Source organism: Ascaphus truei, chromosome 1 (assembly GCF_040206685.1).
Source record: "Ascaphus truei isolate aAscTru1 chromosome 1, aAscTru1.hap1, whole genome shotgun sequence".
Taxonomy (NCBI): domain Eukaryota; kingdom Metazoa; phylum Chordata; class Amphibia; order Anura; family Ascaphidae; genus Ascaphus; species Ascaphus truei.
In genome coordinates this window covers 543,581,552-543,599,609 of record NC_134483.1, presented here as the reverse complement: position 1 = coordinate 543,599,609, position 18,058 = coordinate 543,581,552, and the positions used below count along the sequence as shown (strand labels likewise).

Here is an 18,058-nt window from a genome sequence, read left to right as displayed (position 1 = left end):
GAGGGTTTCAGTTGATGTCAGCAGCTTGTGTGCACATTAGTTAGAGAGAGGACCTCAGGGCTCCTGCTGACCCTCAGAGGGACGGAGACGCAGTGTATAATGCACGGGGACATTCATACATTCCTACATCTGTAAGTGCACTCGTGTATCACACAGTAATGAGGGATGCAGAGTACATACATGAAACCGGAGGTATTTCTAAGTACCAGTCCGCAGTACCACGCCTTATACTGCTGCTCACTTACTTTTCCACTTTATATTGAATGGAAAATTGATTTTTTTTTTAGTAGCTATTTCTGCTAAGTAAGAATAAATATTGTATATATCTTTTAAAATCCTGGCACAAAACTACCCCCCCCCCCCCCCCCCCACCGCACAATGTTTAATACATGCAGAATTTTTGGAAGCTAACCTGACCACTGACTGTGGTTCTCTGTATCTGAACCGCTTTCACGCATGTAGGCAGTATAATCTTTTGTCATACAATCCTATTGTCCATTTTCTCACATTGTACTGTGCTGCAGCATATGTTGGCAGCATACACATAAAAGATAATACATGTCACAGTCTGCCAGAGCCGAGTTAATGATCTTTCCCATTAACTAGATCCCACAAGTATCAAAAGTACACGCCGGTGAATGCACTAAAGCAATTTTGGTGCAAAACTGGGACATTTTCACCAAAGTGTTTTGCTCTAATTTAGCCCCATCCGCCCAATCTTACATCTAGGGAAGCACCAGCAGGAGGAGTTACATGGTGCACAGATTATAATGTAATGTATCACATTCTGTGTCTCTGTCCCAGCTTGCACCTTGGGGAGAGTCAGTAGGAGGAGTTGGGGAGGAGTTACATGGTGCACAGATTATAATGAGATGTATCACATTCTGCGTCTCTGCCCCAGCTTGCACCTTGGGGAGAGTCAGTAGGAGGAGTTGAGGAGTTACATGGTGCACAGATTATAATGTAATGTATCACATTCTGCGTCTCTGCCCCAGCTTGCACCTTGGGGAGAGTCAGTAGGAGGAGTTGGGGGGAGTTACATGATGCACAGATTATAATGAGATGTATCACATTCTGTGTCTCCGCCCCAGCTTGCACCTTGGGGAGAGTCAGTAGGAGGAGTTGGGGGGAGTTACATGGTGCACAGATTATAATGTAATGTATCACATTCTGCGTCTCTGCCCCAGCTTGCACCTTGGGGAGAGTCAGTAGGAGGAGTTGAGGAGTTACATGGTGCACAGATTATAATGTAATGTATCACATTCTGCGTCTCTGCCCCAGCTTGCACCTTGGGGAGAGTCAGTAGGAGGAGTTGGGGGGAGTTACATGATGCACAGATTATAATGAGATGTATCACATTCTGCGTCTCTGCCCCAGCTTGCACCTTGGGGAGAGTCAGTAGGAGGAGTTGGGGAGGAGTTACATGATGCACAGATTATAATGAGATGTATCACATTCTGCGTCTCTGCCCCAGCTTGCACCTTGGGGAGAGTCAGTAGGAGGAGTTGAGGAGTTACATGGTGCACAGATTATAATGTAATGTATCACATTCTGCGTCTCTGCCCCAGCTTGCACCTTGGGGAGAGTCAGTAGGAGGAGTTGGGGGGAGTTACATGGTGCACAGATTATAATGAGATGTATCACATTCTGCATCTCTGTCCCAGCTTGTACCTTGGGGAGAGTCAGTAGGAGGATTTGGGGAGGAGTTACATGGCGCACAGATTATAATGAGATGTATCACATTCTGCGTCTCTGCCCCAGCTTGCACCTTGGGGAGAGTCAGTAGGAGGAGTTGGGGGGAGTTACATGGTGCACAGATTATAATGAGATGTATCACATTCTGCGTCTCTGCCCCAGCTTGCACATTGGGGAGAGTCAGTAGGAGGAGTTAGGGAGGAGTTACACGGTGCACAGATTATAATTAAGTAATAATCCCCGAAGAACAGGGCATTACTGGCCAATAATGCCCTGGCTGGAAGAGTTGAAGGCCTGAGGCGAAGTTATTACTATTATAGGCTAAATGTAGACTTTTTTCATAAATAATAGACACTTTTGTATAGTTAAATAGATTTTTTTAATTAAAATAAAATGGTAAATACATGAAACCACCTCTATATACGCTTACACTGCAGATATCTATATCACACACTGCCGCACGCTACACACCACACAGCAGCTACACACACACACACACAATATAGCACCTCCTCTACATTCACAACACAGCAGCTCTACACACACAAACTCTGCTGCTACACACACACACACACACACACATGCTACACCCATAAACACTGGTGCTGACACTGACACACACACAAACAACTGCTACACATACAACAGCACAACACACACACTGCAGCCACAATAAAAGAAATGCAGTCACTTACTAAACTTTGCACTCCCCCCCCCCACCTCTACACACAACACAGCACAACACAGCACCTCTACACATACCCCACACACACCATTGCACCTCTATACACAACAGAGCACCTCCACACACACACACACACACTACAGCCACAAAGAAACTGCAGGCAGCCACTTACTTATTTGCTTTGCAGACACCATCTCTCCCTCCCCCCCCCCCCCCCCCCCCCAATTAAACTGAATCTGCTCAGAAAAAAATCTGTCAGCTCGGGAGGGGGAGGAGTCAACCTGTGGCTGATACGTCCTGACCAATCCCCTGCCCTGTCTCAGAGTTGTTACTTAAATCAGGCGAATCCCCTGCCCTGCCTCAGCTGTTCTGAAAGCTGATTGGCTGGAAATAAACACATTGAAAACTACACATTCTGCTGCTTAAATTCCGGGCATTACCGATTGGATAATGACCGGAATTTTAACCAATCAGAGAGCAGGGTTTTCAATAATGCCCGGAATTTTACGGCTTTAGCCTATAATGAGATGTATCACATCCTGGGTATCAGTGCAACATTCTGCCTTTTCCCTTTATTTGCCCAAAAACAAATCTGCCAGATCTGAAGTAAAGCCTCACATTCTGCATCAGATATAATGGTGAGAAAATGTTTGTGAGACCCTTAGGATTTTCACATATTTCGAACCTAAAATGTGATTCGATGTTAATCTAAGTCCTAATAAAAGATACAGATAACCTGATCAAACAAGTGACACAAAAACATGATACTTTTTCATCATTTATTTAACAATAAATGATTTAATATTCAATATCCGTGTGTGAGAAAGTAAGTGACCCTTTAGACTCAGTACCTGGTGGCGCCCCCTTGAGCAGCAATGACTTCAGCTGCGCGTGTCCTTTAACTGCCGGTCAGTCTCTCACGTCGGGTTTGGGGAATTTTGGCCCATTCCTCCGTACAGAACTGCTTCAGCTCAGTGACATTTGCGGGCTTCCTTGCATGGGCAGCTCGCTCCAGGTCCAGACACAACATTTCGATGGGTTTAGGTCCAGACTTTGACTAGGCCATTCTAAAAGGCGAAATATCTTCTGCAGCCATTCTTGTGTATCTCTGCCTGCATGTTTAGAATAATTGTCTTGCTGCATGGCTCACGGATGGCCTGACATTCTCCTCTGTGACTGTGGTCTGGAACTCTCTCCATTTGTAGACTATCTGTGTGACAGTGGATTGATGGAGCCGCACATCCTTAGAAATAGTTTTATAATCCTTTCTAGACTGATGAGCATCAGTAACTGCTTTTCTCAGGTCCTCAGAGATTTCTTTTGCTCATGGCATGACGTGTTTCCACACACCTGTATGGTGAAGACCAAACTCACAGCATTTCTGATGTTTATATAGGGTGAGGTCTCCCAAACGCACAACGTTTCTGATGTTTATATAGGGTGGGGGTCTCCCAAAATCACCCCTGAAGATCTACCTAATTTTTTAAACACTTAATTCTAATTATCCCCTATAATTTAGCTGATAAAACCAGGGTTTCACTTACTTTTGCACATACCCTGACTCTTAATTATTCATTGTTTGTCTAATTTATACATCATTATGTTTCAAAAGACATGGAATTAGTTAATAACAACCCTAATGGCTATTTAAGAAAAGTCAGGTTTTGATCAAGAAGGTTATCATGGAAAAACTATGATTTTGCGGTTCACAAACTTTTTCTCGCTGCTGTATATGAGACTGTCCTGACATGCATCGTGACTCTGCTCAGTGCTTGAACACACACTTACTCTGGGTTGATACACATAGCCCACAGTAGGTAAGAGCGGGGAACGGCCTGCATGTGATTTCCTGAGTATTGTAGCAGCCGGGCTTTGGGAATAGGCCCTGCATTGTTACTGTGCAGAGGAAATGATTATTATACTAACCTCAGCACAGTCAGCACATCTGTATGAATAAGAAGCAGCTGTGAGTTCAAAGGTACAGGGTGCGAGGCTCATCTGTTGGAGGAAAATGCAGCTTTTAGTCTAGCAAACAATATAATAAACAACCCCAGTGTATTGAAGCAGCACTGAGAACTGGAAGTGCAGCGGGATGTGGGGATATATGTACTTATATATTTACAGTATAATAGGTTTTCTGGTTAGAAACACTTACCTCTTATGCAATTAGAAGGTGATGTATGTATGCGAACGGGTAGCCACTCGTTCCACCCTCACACCCTGCAGTGCCTAAATCACCTTTTCTACTTATGAATGTACAAGCGAGTGGACATTGCACCTGCTACACCTCGATGACCAGTAGTTCATTAATACATTGGCAACTGACCAGCCAAAGCAACGCAAACAAGGACAAGGGGTCAGCTGAGGAGACAACTACCCCGGCACAGCAGCTTAGCTGAGCGGAGAAGATCGGCGCCCCACCCCCCCTTGACGGAGAAGATCCAGTGACTGAGGGCGACGAGGAAGATCCATCAAAACCCCCAATATCCGGCACATCTGCAGCAGCCCCAATACTCAGGCAAAGTCCTTGTTTTTATTTTCGTATATACTGTACATTTTTTTCATCGCATTGCTTATTTGCGTATCACCCATGCAATGTTTCCTATATAAAGGCATTTTCCTTTATTGCTTTTTTGCTTTTGCTTTTTTGCGCCTCTCTCTTTTTCCTCTTTGATACTCAGCCATCCCTCCCCCTGAAGGATCCTCATCACAGCCAGCCCGCCCCCTCCAGTCCTGGAAAGATCTAATTACACCTTTTGAGTCCCGTCCATTGTCTATGGCAGGGGCGCGCAAACCTTTTTTTTGCTGCACCCACTCTGCCTCTTCACCTCCGATGGTGCGCCCCCCCTTACCTCACGCGGCTTCAAATGACGCCGCGGGGTCATGTCACGTGACCCGCGACATCATTTTACACGTGTGATGTCACATGACCACGTGGTATAATTTGGCGCCACGTTGACATGAACACGAGTTCTGACGCCCACAGAGACCAACGCGATCCCCCGGAATTAAATTTAATGCCTTGGGGGAAGAGCGCGGGCCGTTGATGGCCCGCCCAGAAAAATCTTGCGCCCCCCACTTTCCACACCGCTGGTCTATGGAGGCCTTAGACTCTGCCATGTCCCTGGGTATATCAGCCACGTTACACCTACCACGGCCCTTTACTGCAAGCACTTTATGAGTGTCAGGGTCCAAAGGGGCCTTACGTCCTCGGCCCTTGGCTCGCCTGCGGTGCCGTTGCAAAAATAGATCAGTCGGGGGCCTTACTCACCGGAGCAGGTGTCCCAATGTTCTCCCCCGCCCCGGCGGTCACCTCCTTGCTGACGATATACAGGTTGCACCGGAAGGGTGGTGACACCTGCGGAAGTGCAGGAAGTATGTGCTGGGATCGTTCTCCTTGGTGTTGCAGCACCCCCATTCCCAGGGGGCTGATCACAGATAGTTGCAGTCTCCTGTGGAAAACACTCTCACCAGGGGAGGGGCTCCAGGTCTCAGCCCCATATGGGCAGTACCCAGGCCATACGCCACCCCCCGTCACTCAAGGGAGCTGCTTACTACAGCAAAGGCAGATTTAACTCTAACCCAGCGGTGCACAAACTGTGGGGCGCGACCCCCAGGGGGGGCGCGACACTGCCGACGGGGGGCGCGGGGTTTACAGAGGCCCCGCGCGCTTCCCGAAGGCACTTAAATTAAGTGCCGGGGGAGCTGCAGGGCCTCTGTAAACCTAACTTACCGTGGCTCCGGCGGCTTCCTCCCTGCGGCGCCATGGCAACGCGGCGTCAAAATGACGCCGGAGCGCGGATAAGTTGGGGTTGGGGGGGGGCGCGGGAGCGAGGGGACAGCCGTCAGGGGGGCGCAGGGAAAAAAGTTTGCGCCCCCCTGCTCTAACCCAACTTAAGACACACTTGCTTAAAGAAGCATACGAATAGCACTGTGAACATTCTGAACACATGATACATAAAGCTTGGCCCCCTGCAGACGCACTTACCAGAACTCTGTCCTACTGGCTCTGTGCGTTCTCCCTACCTACCAATTAGATTGTAAGCTCCTCGGGGCAGGGACTCCTCTTCCTTAATGTTACTTTTATGTCTGAAGCACTTATTCCCATGACCTGTTATTTATATTATCTGTTATTTATTTGATTACCACGTGTATTACTACTGTGAAGCGCTATGTACATTAATGGCGCTATATAAATAAAGACATAAAATACAACACTGCCTGCGCTGGTACCAGAACTTACGTGTTAGGCTAAGGCCCCGCTGCACACGCCTGCACGCCCGCTTTGCGTCCTGGTGGCGCATGCAAGGCGCTTCACCGTGATCTGCAGGCAGAGTTCTCAGGTTCGGGGGGCGTGGCCAAAACAGGATGGGTGGGTACGGCTATGATGAGGGGGCGGGGCCACGACACCGGCAGAGACAGACAGACAAGAATGACGCAAAGTGAGAGACAAACAGACATGGGGGGCAATAAGGGAGAGACAGATATGGGGGCAGGGTTGGGGAGACAGGGTGACCGGGAGGGACAGAGAAAGGCAAAAAACAGCACCAGTTTTATCACAGAGAATAACTACACTGTATATTAATTTGTATGGTATTGTGTTTGTGGGTATGCTTACATACAGTTGTATTTCTATAGGGGAAAAGGTGTCTGAACATGAAGCAAATAAAAGTGTAGTTACATCTAATCTACAATAAATAATTCAGTTCAGTCACAGGCAGCAGATGTGAGACCTTGAGGAAGGATCCACCCCCGCTGGCGTTCTCCCCTCCTCATTGGCTCCCTGCCGCAGCATGTGACGCATCGCTGCTTGGAAAGACAATCCTCTTGTATCCCCTGCTGGCTGACGCGTCACAGTTTGCAGGGAGCAGAGAAAGGAGGAGGGACTGGGGTCAGCCAGGAAGGCAAGGGGCTGGTGAGAGGCGGGCGCTCCGCCGGCTGCACTGGGGACCTAGACTTAGGCAGAGAAATTAGTAGCCAGGAGCTGCATGGCTACATATACTGTACATGGCTGTGCTCAGTCTCTCATACCGTGTCAGGGTGCTGGGTGGGTGCAGGCTGTGCTCAGTCTCTCACACTGTGTCAGGGTGCTGGGTGGGTGCAGGCTGGGCTCAGTCTCTCACACCGTGTCAGGGTGCTGCGTCTGTGCAGGCTGGGCTCAGTCTCTCACACTGTGTCAGGGTGCTGGGTGGGTGCAGGCTGGGCTCAGTCTCTCACACCGTGTCAGGGTGCTGGGTCCGTGCAGGCTGGGCTCAGTCTCTCACACCGTGTCAGGGTGCTGGGTCCGTGCAGGCTGGGCGTGGAGATGTAGAATAGTGATGGGCGCCAGTTTAACGATCGTGCTCGCCACAAACCGCGACTGGGCCGCATGGCTGAGGTGGGGAGGTTAATACACCGACCTTAGGCCATGAAGCCGGTTCAGGATTGTTCGTAGCCGGATCGGGATAGGAGAAGGCAGGGTTATCCATGGACAAGACGGGGTCAGAGTAGGAGACGTCAGAGTAATCGATATCCAGGCTGGAGTTCGGCAAAAAGAAGTCAGGAGCACCCCGCTTCAGCGTAGCAGCAGAAGCACAGGGAGAGCCTCTGCGCGAGGAGCGGCTCATAATAAGGTCTCTGCATGGAGAGAAGGCAGCAGACCTCGGGGGACAGGCAAAGCTGGCGCTGGAAATCCACTGCTTCAGCACAGGTACCAGGAAGCAGACCTCTGCTTGGGGTAAACGCAGGAGGTCTCAGGAACAGGGCAAGGCAAACAGCGAGAATCTAGAGCTTCAGCACAGGTACCAGGAGGCAGACCTCTGCTAGAGGAGAATGCAGGAGGTCTAGGGAAGAGGGTAGCTAATTTCTGGGGAACCAGTGCTTCAGCACAGGAAGCAGACCTCTGCAGCAGGTCTCAGGAACACGGCAAGAGTAGCACTGGGGAACCAGTGCTTCAGCACAGGAAACAGACCTCTGCAGCAGGTCTCTGGAACAGGGCCAAGGCAAGAGTGTTTGTGGCAAACCCAGCTACATCCAAGTGTAATTCAGGTTATGCTCGGCACTGGAGGTACTTAGGTAAGTAGAGATTGTGCAAGGAAAAATCAAGCGCAAATAATATCACAACAGATCAAAGGTAACACAGATGATATACTATCCTTAATGAGTGCAGCTCCTGACGTAGAATTCAAACCAAATTCAATCAGCAAACGAAGGAGAAACAGGTGCTCAAATCACATCAGGACATGTAAGAGAGAGTAAAAACACCAAATAGTGCAATATTGTCTACGTCAGCAAATTAGCTTCAATGCTGGAAGTTCTATAAAATTTGCACTAACGTGTTTAACGTGAAATCAGAGCGTTGTGGTTATTCAAAGTTACCAACTTATGTCTCCAGACAGGTACTCCAGATCCACATAGAGAGGGGGAAATTCCATATACAAAAGAGGGGAAAAGCAAAATTGTATAGTACTGTTTTTAATGTTAAAAACACAAAGTATTCCACTTACATAAGTGCCTTTGTTTGAGAGCATTCAGACCACACTGGGTCACAGGGTCAGACAAAATATTCACAGCAACAGAATCTGCTCCACGGCTGTCACAGCAAGTACTGGGCTGATTAAAGTTGTCCTCCACTCTAGATGGTATCTCTCACTCCTACGCTAGGGAGGCACTTACGATTGTTTCTCTTAGTAATAGTTAGACTGGCAATCTCCTGCAGAGTGTCAGTGGTTCCCCAACTCTAGTGGGCCTATGGTGGGAATACACTCTGTCCTTAGGGATCAGTATCCCGACACTCTGAGTACTGCCTACCTCGTCCAAGCATATCGGATTGGGAGTTTACCTACTGTATAACCTTCCGGTGGAGCCGATTCGATTATGCACCCGAGTTACTACTCCGAAAACTCCCTGCTGAGCACATGCTCACCCCTCCTCCCGAAGGAGAACAATCTTGGGCCATTACTATAGGCTCTAACTGAAAACAATAAATGGTGACAGGACATCCGTAATACACAAACACTAACACCTATACACATGACACCTATACACGAGACAAGAGACATGAGACACGAGACATGAGACATGACGGTGAGGCTCTCTACAACTGCCACTCTCAGGGAAGCTGGTTCTAGAGCATTGGGGGCAGCTATTTATACCCTCCCACCTCCCTATAGTGACGTCACTCGTCACAAGACATACAAAGGAGGGGCTATCCCTTTCTGCATAGTCCTCCTGCATCACATGGTGGGGATGGGAGTAACCAGATGGATCCCACACAGTTACATAGATAAGGAAAGCAGTCCAGGCACACGGTCTTGTCAAGGTGAGAGCTCTCACCGTGTGCCTGTGCGCAGTCGAAACGTTGGATTTATGCTGGATTAAAGTTTCTACGGTTGGATAAGACCGTGTGCCTGGACAGCTTTCCTTATCTATGTTATCACTTGGGGACCTGACAGGACAACCCCCTTGGTCTGTGGGCACCGGCAGGTGACATCTACTTTGGTTGATTGATTGTGTGCCGGATTACCTCTCTCTATCCCACACTGTTACCCCATTCAGGCTGTTAACCCCTTATACTAACTAGTAGTCCCCAAATGGGGTGCTACATATATAATAGTAATAGTTTGTGCTGTAGAAAGTAAGAGGACGCTCACACGGAGGTGTAACGTGGACTAACACCTTAACAAGTACCCTGACCTCCAGGAATCCCCCAAGTGAAGCCCGCAAGACAAACAGTGTGGGGGACTCCGTGGCCACAGACACTTACCATGAATCAGGATTAAGTCAACTAAACAAAACCACAAAGAAATCCTTACCCAGCAAACATTAACCTGCTCTCTGCACCCTCCCTGTCTCTCCCTCCCTCTCATTCTGTGGGACAGATTTATACATATGTGCTAAGCTTCAGCACTTTACGTGTAGAGTCTTGTACAGTGATTTTCTTCTTACATGGAATGCCTCAGAGAAGGGAAAGAGAAATGAACAAAAACACCACAATAGTGTATTATCTTTGAGACAACAATTGCCGTGTGGGACAAGATACAAAGAGCATTTATTGGTTAAAACAATGGTAACCTCAATTGATATAAAACATGTATATAGTTAATAAACAGTGGACTTTTCTCCTGCTAAACAAGAAGATAGTTCTCCTGTTGAATAAGAAATGAGCTCCCAAGCGCTTGTGCTTGAAGGAAGCTACTGTACGTTGCTCCGCCGTGTGGTAAAACTGAAATCCTACTCACCGTCCATGAGTAGGACATGTACAGTGGTTCGGGGTCTTTTGCCAGGGATTGCCGCTCGCCGTGGGGTGCAGAGCGTCCTTTAGTGCGGGGAGATTTCCTGCGGTCCTCGTGGTCTCGCTGCCAACAGAGTAGTTTTTAACCGTCTCCTCCCGCTGACGTCACCGTCTGGTGTGCACAGCTACGGAGTCCCTGGATGGCCAAAAACCTACCTACGCGTTTCGAAACTCCCTGACGAAGAAACCCAGCATTAGGAGTTTCGAAACGCGTAGGCAAAAGACCCCGAACCACTGTACATGTCCTACTCATGGACGGTGAGTAGGATTTCAGTTTTATCACACGGCGGAGCAACGTAGCTTCCTTCAAGCACAAGCACAACATTTCTTATTCAACAGGAGAACTATCTTCTTGTTTAGCAGGAGAAAAGTCCACTGTTTATTAACTATATACATGTTTTATATCAATTGAGGTTACCATTGTTTTAACCAATAAATGCTCTTTGTATCTTGTCCCACACGGCAATTGTTGTCTCAAAGATAATACACTATTGTGGTGTTTTTGTTCATTTCTCTTTCCCTTCTCTGAGGCATTCCATGTAAGAAGAAAATCACTGCACAAGACTCTATTCCACTCTTCATCCTCAGCGCCATAGGAGGCTACTCCACACGAATCTTCTCATCTGGTTGGAAGATACCAGATCTACCTCTCAGGCAGCTCACGGACTACCTCCATCATAAACTGTATCACAGGTTTTGTTCCACTATATATATCACTGTTTACATTACTGTATTAATTTGTTTACACTAGCGCTTTATTTGCACTTATTATTTTACCACTTTACGTGTATAAGTGAATGAGCATTAAGGAGCCCTCCGTCTGTCCTCTGTATATTTAGAATCCACAGTCCGGCATCAGTACACCCAGCACATAGCCCTGTGCTACATTATAGTTTCCTATGTATAAAACGTGTTACCAGGGAGTAATACAGTGAGAGTTACGTCTCGTTTTCATGTATGTCCTGGGCACAGAGTTATGATGACAGATACATGGTTACAAATACATGGTTATACTAAGTGAGCAGGGTTATACTTTATATATAAACACATTGCATGCACAGGAAGAGATAATATATGTTATAGGCGTATGGAACAGTTACAGACCAGATTAAAATGAGAGATATACCGTGGGAGAGAGGGGGAGGGGAAGGGAGAGTAGGTGAACCTCTGCTCAGCTAATTAATCAATAGAGGATTATAGATAAGGTGCTGAACTGAGAAGCGCGCGAACGGCTGGCCAATAAGGTATAGGCTCATCCAATAACTACAACTCCCAGGAGCCTTAGCAGAGTCACCTGACGCCAGGGAGCGAATGGGGGGGCTGGATTATCGGGAAGCAGGAAAGGGAAGCGTGGGGGAGAGACCACGCTAGCCAGAGGGCACCGGAGGAGCAAGGGAAGAGGTAGTGTGGGTGCAGGGGGTCCGTGACCCACCTGCATAGGTTAGATCTTCCCTGAGGGCCCTTAGAGATTCCCTGAGTCACCGTAGGTTGTGTGCTGCTTATAGTGATAGGCACATCATCCCCTTACTGAATAACAGCTAGGGACAAAGTGTGCTGAGTTGCGGTTGTTGCAGTCATCTGGGACCAGGTTCCTGTGCATCGTGACATCAGACCAACGGTGCTGGATCGGCGGATCCTTTTTGACGTTGTCACCGGTCACCGCAGTGACCGGAAGGTATTTACAAGTGCACCAACACCGGTCAACAGGCGCTGATCCCGCCTTAGGGAACACTCTTTGGGGACACTAAGTGGAGTGGCCAAAGGACTGAGCCTATATACATTATAGTACATGGACATGGTGTGGGGCACGCGGTGACGGGACCCTTGGCCAGGGAGAGGAATAAGATGGTGTAGGGCTGTGAATGGTAAGTCTCATCCGATATTGAGGTGAGGTTCTTGCTCTTTATAGGAGTAGTCAGGCTTCACTATATATGAGAAATTAACAGATTGCAGCAGCTATGAAATAAATCAGTTCTGAACCTCTATAGTGGGGATTCAGATCGCATTATATTGTTTGGCTGACGGAGGTACTACGTGCATGCGAGCTGCTGTTGTAGCGATGCTGCTAACTTGTGAAAGTTCCTCTGAATAGCCCAAAGTCCTGAGAAAGCAGAACATCGCGAAACGATCGTCGACGGGGCTATTTTAACTTTGGCAGTGTCAGTAATATTTCATCCTGATAGATACTTACTGTCATTATGGCTGCGACTTTGAGGTGAATGGCTCGTAACGCCATCGACATAGCTTGATAGCTTACATTGCGCTCTCCTTCCAATACCCAACGGAGGCTATTCAGAGGAACTTTCACAAGTTAGCAGCATCGCTACAACAGCAGCTCGCATGCACGTAGTACCTCCGTCAGCCAAACAATATAATGCGATCTGAATCCCCACTATAGAGGTTCAGAACTGATTTATTTCATAGCTGCAGCAGTCTGTTATTTCCTCATATATAGTGAAGCCTGACTACTCCTATAAAGAGCAAGAACCTCACCTCAATATCGGATGAGACTTACCATTCACAGCCCTACACCATCTTATTCCTCTCCCTGGCCAAGGGGGGAATTCAAGTATTGATCTACACTACTATAGCAATTTGATACTGCCACTTTGAGACCTTAAATAAAGGGTCTAATCTATGATAGCGACTTGCTATTTCAGGCACTGTGCCAGCTACTAGACACATACTGTAGTGTCATGATGTATTTTAATACTTACCCTCTTTTCATGCACCATTTATTTTAAAATCAATTAAATAAAAGATATTTTAAAGATTGCCATATAACATTAGTGATATTGAGTGCTACCATTTACTGAGTTCTTTTTCTTTTTGGTGTATTAAAATGAGAGATAGCTTAAGTCCATGAGTCCATGGTGTGGGAGACCACGCGGAGGCGTGCGCACGGCGGGCGATCAGATTGCTTTAAGGCAGTGATCACGCCCATAGACCGCGCACGCGGGTGGAGCCAGGAGGGGGCGCGCGTTGCGCAAGAAATCAGTTTAAACTGATTTCTTGGCGCGACACGCAGGTCACGTGAGCGGTTTGCCCAATGAGGGCGAACCACCTCCGTGACACCCCTAGGAACGCCCCCCACGGCCCGTCGACCATGGCCAGGGAAAGCCCCCGCTTTCCCACAGCCTCCGCGCGCCTCAGCGCGGGAGAAGGCACCGTGGCACCGGACTTAGAGAGCTGTTAGAGTTTGACCTTATCTAGAAAAAGGGAAATAAAAAATACTAACGAACAACACAGTAAATCCCCAACGTTCTTACACTTAATCAGGCTTAAAATCCTTTAATTACAATATAACGAAACATTTCTTACCTCCGAATTCTCTTCCACCAGCTGCAGGAAACCTGCAATACCGTATCATACTCTTCTTGCTTAAATGTCTAACTAAAGATTCCCTCTTCTGAAATATGAAAGGGTTAATACAATTGTATCACAAGCTTTACACCATATGATAAAAGGGACCAATTCATAAGAAAATAGTTAATTCTGTTTGTATTGGAAACTTGAATTCCTCAGCATTGCGTGTGAGAAAGTTGGGGGGCCCGGGGGAGGTGTATTCTGCAGCCACAGGGTTATATGCTACGGCAGATATAAGGATGACCAGATATCTGAACTCATCCCCCTTTGAAAGCACAACAAGTCCTTTGTCTTTTCTTTATTATATTGAGGGCGTTACAGAAATGAGAAGGTTTCTTGTGGGTGTTGTTGTGTGAGTAGAGAAGGCTTCTCTATGTGAAGTGCAGTGCTTCTGTATCAAGGGACGGTCACACGCATTGCTTTGCAAGGGAGTAGGTAAGAATGGGAGTACTCACTCAGCCTGCTTGGGTAAGAAAGGAAGTGTGTAATGTGTGTCACACAGGAATAGGGACAGGGCTAAGCTACCTGTCAATACAGACAGGGGAGGATGGAAAAGTCCATTTAGCCAGGGGATTAAAGGCGTTGTCACGGCAACCAACTTTCTAGCAGGCTGGAGAACTGGGAAGTAACTAAATGTATCCGTTCCCCCCTGCACTAGGAGTGATAGCTGTAGGGAAAGCTACATCCAAATAAACTGGATACTGGATAAAGGATACTGGAAAGTTCTGGAAGGGCCTCCCGGCTGTCTCTTATCCAGTTGCACTTTAACAGCCCGGCGTGTATCTGGATCTCTCTTGCTGCGGGCTCTTCTCCTCTCTCTTTCTCTGTGTGTAGGGGAAATGTTTCTGCTGCTGTCTCTCTCTTCCTCTCCATGGCTAGCAGTCTCCTACAAACCTCCTCTTTCGCCACTGTTAGTGACAGGCTGTCTCTCTTAAGCCCCTCTCACTGTCACTTGGACTGTCTCTCTGTGTGCCTCTCACACTGTCACTACCTGTCTCTCTCTCTCTAACTCAGACTGATAGTAAGGCCAGGTCCCCGCTGGCTACTGCAGCGCCCAGGGTGGCGGATGTTGCAGGGACAAGATAAGCCCCACAATGGGGCCGGGCCTGCTGCGAGGGGGGACCGGGCCCGCTGCGAGGGGGGACCGGGCCCGCTGCGAGGGGGGACCAGGCCCGCTGTGAGGGGGGGCCGGGCCCGCTGCGAGGGCAGGCGCTGCTCTGCACTGAGAGAAACTCCTGCTCTCAAGAAAATTGAGAGCAGGAGTCGCGATGGAGCGCTAGGCCACGCTCCCCGGCGGTTCAGCCAATGATGGCGAACCTGCCAGGTGACGCCACGTCCGCGCCCCCAGCATTGCCCCATCACACACCCCCTGTCTTTCTCCCTGCAGTTCTCTGCACACCGGGGGACTTGGCTGCACGCGCCGCCCGCCTCGCAGACGCGCGTGCAGCGCAGGCAGTGGGGCCGAAGCCTTAGTCTCCAGATTATATCCGTTTTTATTTTATCCAATCCCATATCTCAGACATGTGTTGCCAGGCAGATCAGAGACAGTGTCTTATTCCTTATAGCACCATGTGATAGGTGGAGCAGATTAGTTCCGTATTGTATACAGTATACATATATTTGTAGCAGGGGCGAGGAGAAGATAATAAGCACAAATAAACTAATTACCCCTCGTGCAAAGAATTAGTGAAAACATACGAGGTAGGGGTGCAGCTCCCAAAAAAAGACAAAGTCCCTTTGTATAAATGGCAAGCACAAAAACAGAAATCTGGGGTGCAAACACAAACCAACCGAGTAATATATAGGGAATAGGTGAATGAGATTGGCGTACGGTATGGAAAGGTAGTATACAGAGTAAAACTCATGCCTGGAATATGAATTCCCTTAGAAAATGAGGGGAAAAGGAAAACACAATAGTATAATAATGTAAAGAACATGTATATTGGTAAAGAACAGCTGTGCACTCACAAACAATAGTTCTTGAACAGCAGTATAATATATATGTCCGGGATCTGGTTTGAGGACTCTCCTGGTCCCAGGTACAGTCCTCGATAACGTGCCCGCAAGAAACAGTCTTATTTGGCTTGTAGATATTTATATATATTCCAGTATACAGTATGTAAAATGCCATTTCATGCATACTGTACTCATTACCACGGAATCTTATCATTGGCTACAGGTGACAGTTGTACTTGAGACTTGCCTATGCGTTTCGCCTCCTAATTCCTTTGTCCTCCTTCTCATAGAGTGTCCACCACTGGGGTTGGAGTCTCTCAGAGTATCTGACAATCAGTTGAGAGCCTCCAGCACGATACGCTATGGCCTTGGATCTCACCGAGGACGCCTCAACATACAGGTGCGACACAGACAGTTATACTGATGTGCCCAACGCAGAAATAAGTAATGAAAACAATCCAGATATAACAAAGAGGAATGACAAGCTAAGCTAGAACAACAGGGGGGGGGGGGGGGGAATCAGAGAGAAATGGGACAGGTGGATGAAAGAGCAGGATGAGGGTAGGACTGCGGGAGAGATGGATAGATAGATATATAGATAGATGATAGATAGATAGATAGATAGATAGATAGATAGATAGATAGATAGATAGATAGATAGATAGATAAGAGAGAGATACAAGGTGACAGATGACGACAAGAGATATGGGACAGAGAAACTAGAGAGAGTAGAGTAACCAAAGGACTATTAGATAGGAGATGGATAGATTTGATTCTGTAAACTCCAGAATCAAGTTACTCGAAATGTAATTCCTTGTTACCATTTTTAACTTATTATTGACCAGTCTGACTTTATCATTTGTAGTATTCTATGACAGCACTAACACCTTCCAACTCCCCCTCCCTCCGGCTTTGTTCTCTATACACAACCATAGCCACACTTCCCCCATGCAAGAATGTAGAGTGGTGGTACAGCAAAAAGGTGGAGGTAGACTTAGGGTGAGCAGTGCAAGGGCTAAGTTGCCCTCAAAGTTTACACCTAGTTTCCGTTCCCTCAGTCGGGGATCTACGACGATGATTTTTTTGATGGTGGTTGGTGTGCTGAAGAGAAGAACAAAAAACAGTGGTTTGAGGTCGATGCAAGGAGACTCACTCGCTTCACAGGAGTCATCACTCAGGGCAAGAACTCCATATGGACGTAAGTATGGCCTATATAGCAAATCAGAGTTCTTGTGGTGTCTCTGCTACAGTTCAGAACAGTATCACTTCTTAGCAATAAATATGTCGGACAATCTCTCATGTCCAACACATGAGTAGGTATCACAGAGCGTGGAGTCCCGACTCCAGTTTTGACACTTCTTGGAAACCATTTGAACACAAAGGAGAGAATTCTGTGTTCTCAAGATGCCGTGAATGGTGGGTTTTCTGCCCCAAATCTTCTGATAAAATAGAATTACCCCCAAAATATGTTACCACCATCAAGTGTGCCTTAATGCAGTCCCACATACCTGCCAACACAGTGGGTTAGTCCTGTAAGTGGCACTATGGGAGAAAGGGAACATTTGGCTGTTTACCACACACGGCACAGACTCTACATCTGCCTTTTCTCCCCTAGAGATGATTGGGTGACGTCTTACAAGGTGCAGGTCAGCAATGACAGCCACACATGGAAAACGTGCAAAAACGGGACCGAGGAAGTCGTAAGTCGCCTTGTTTACATATGGTCTGGAAGCCACATTGTTGCTAGACGATTGCCCGAGTATTGGAAGTTGTGATACCTTTCATTGGACACATATGAAAGTACATATATGGGGCAAGATCCACAGATTTCAATCATCTAGGGCTTATAACGTAACATTATCTCAAACAAGGACTTACGTTTAACTTTTGGGGGCACCAAGTTTCTTCTTGTAAGTATCAAAAAAAGCAGCAATACAGAAAAATCAGCACACGGGGAGACGAAATGTTAGCAGACACACACTGCTACTGTATACAGGTATGTGCACAATAGAGCAGCGTTACACGGCCCGCTGGCCCCTTCATCAGGCTTTATCATAATGTCCATCCATGGCGGGTTAAATAGT

At 47.5% G+C, this 18,058-nt stretch overlaps 1 protein-coding gene and 1 long non-coding RNA gene across 3 annotated transcripts in view; one reads left to right on the top strand and one right to left on the bottom strand.

The window, feature by feature from the left end:
* The window catches only part of LOC142467810 (putative carboxypeptidase X1), an 81,424-nt gene that overhangs the window by 23,817 nt on the left and 39,549 nt on the right, over window positions 1-18,058 (top strand). For both annotated transcript variants that reach the window (XM_075573690.1, XM_075573680.1), the window contains 3 exons: window positions 16,265-16,374; window positions 17,033-17,172; window positions 17,590-17,674. In XM_075573690.1, the coding sequence (XP_075429805.1) occupies window positions 16,265-16,374; window positions 17,033-17,172; window positions 17,590-17,674 (335 nt within the window). The remainder of the gene's footprint in view (window positions 1-16,264; window positions 16,375-17,032; window positions 17,173-17,589; window positions 17,675-18,058) is intronic.
* Window positions 3,172-4,718, bottom strand: LOC142467827 (uncharacterized). The gene is made up of 3 exons (XR_012788506.1): window positions 4,536-4,718; window positions 4,307-4,378; window positions 3,172-3,730 (listed from the first exon to the last, which is right to left on the bottom strand). It is a non-coding gene; the product is annotated as an uncharacterized LOC142467827 (long non-coding RNA).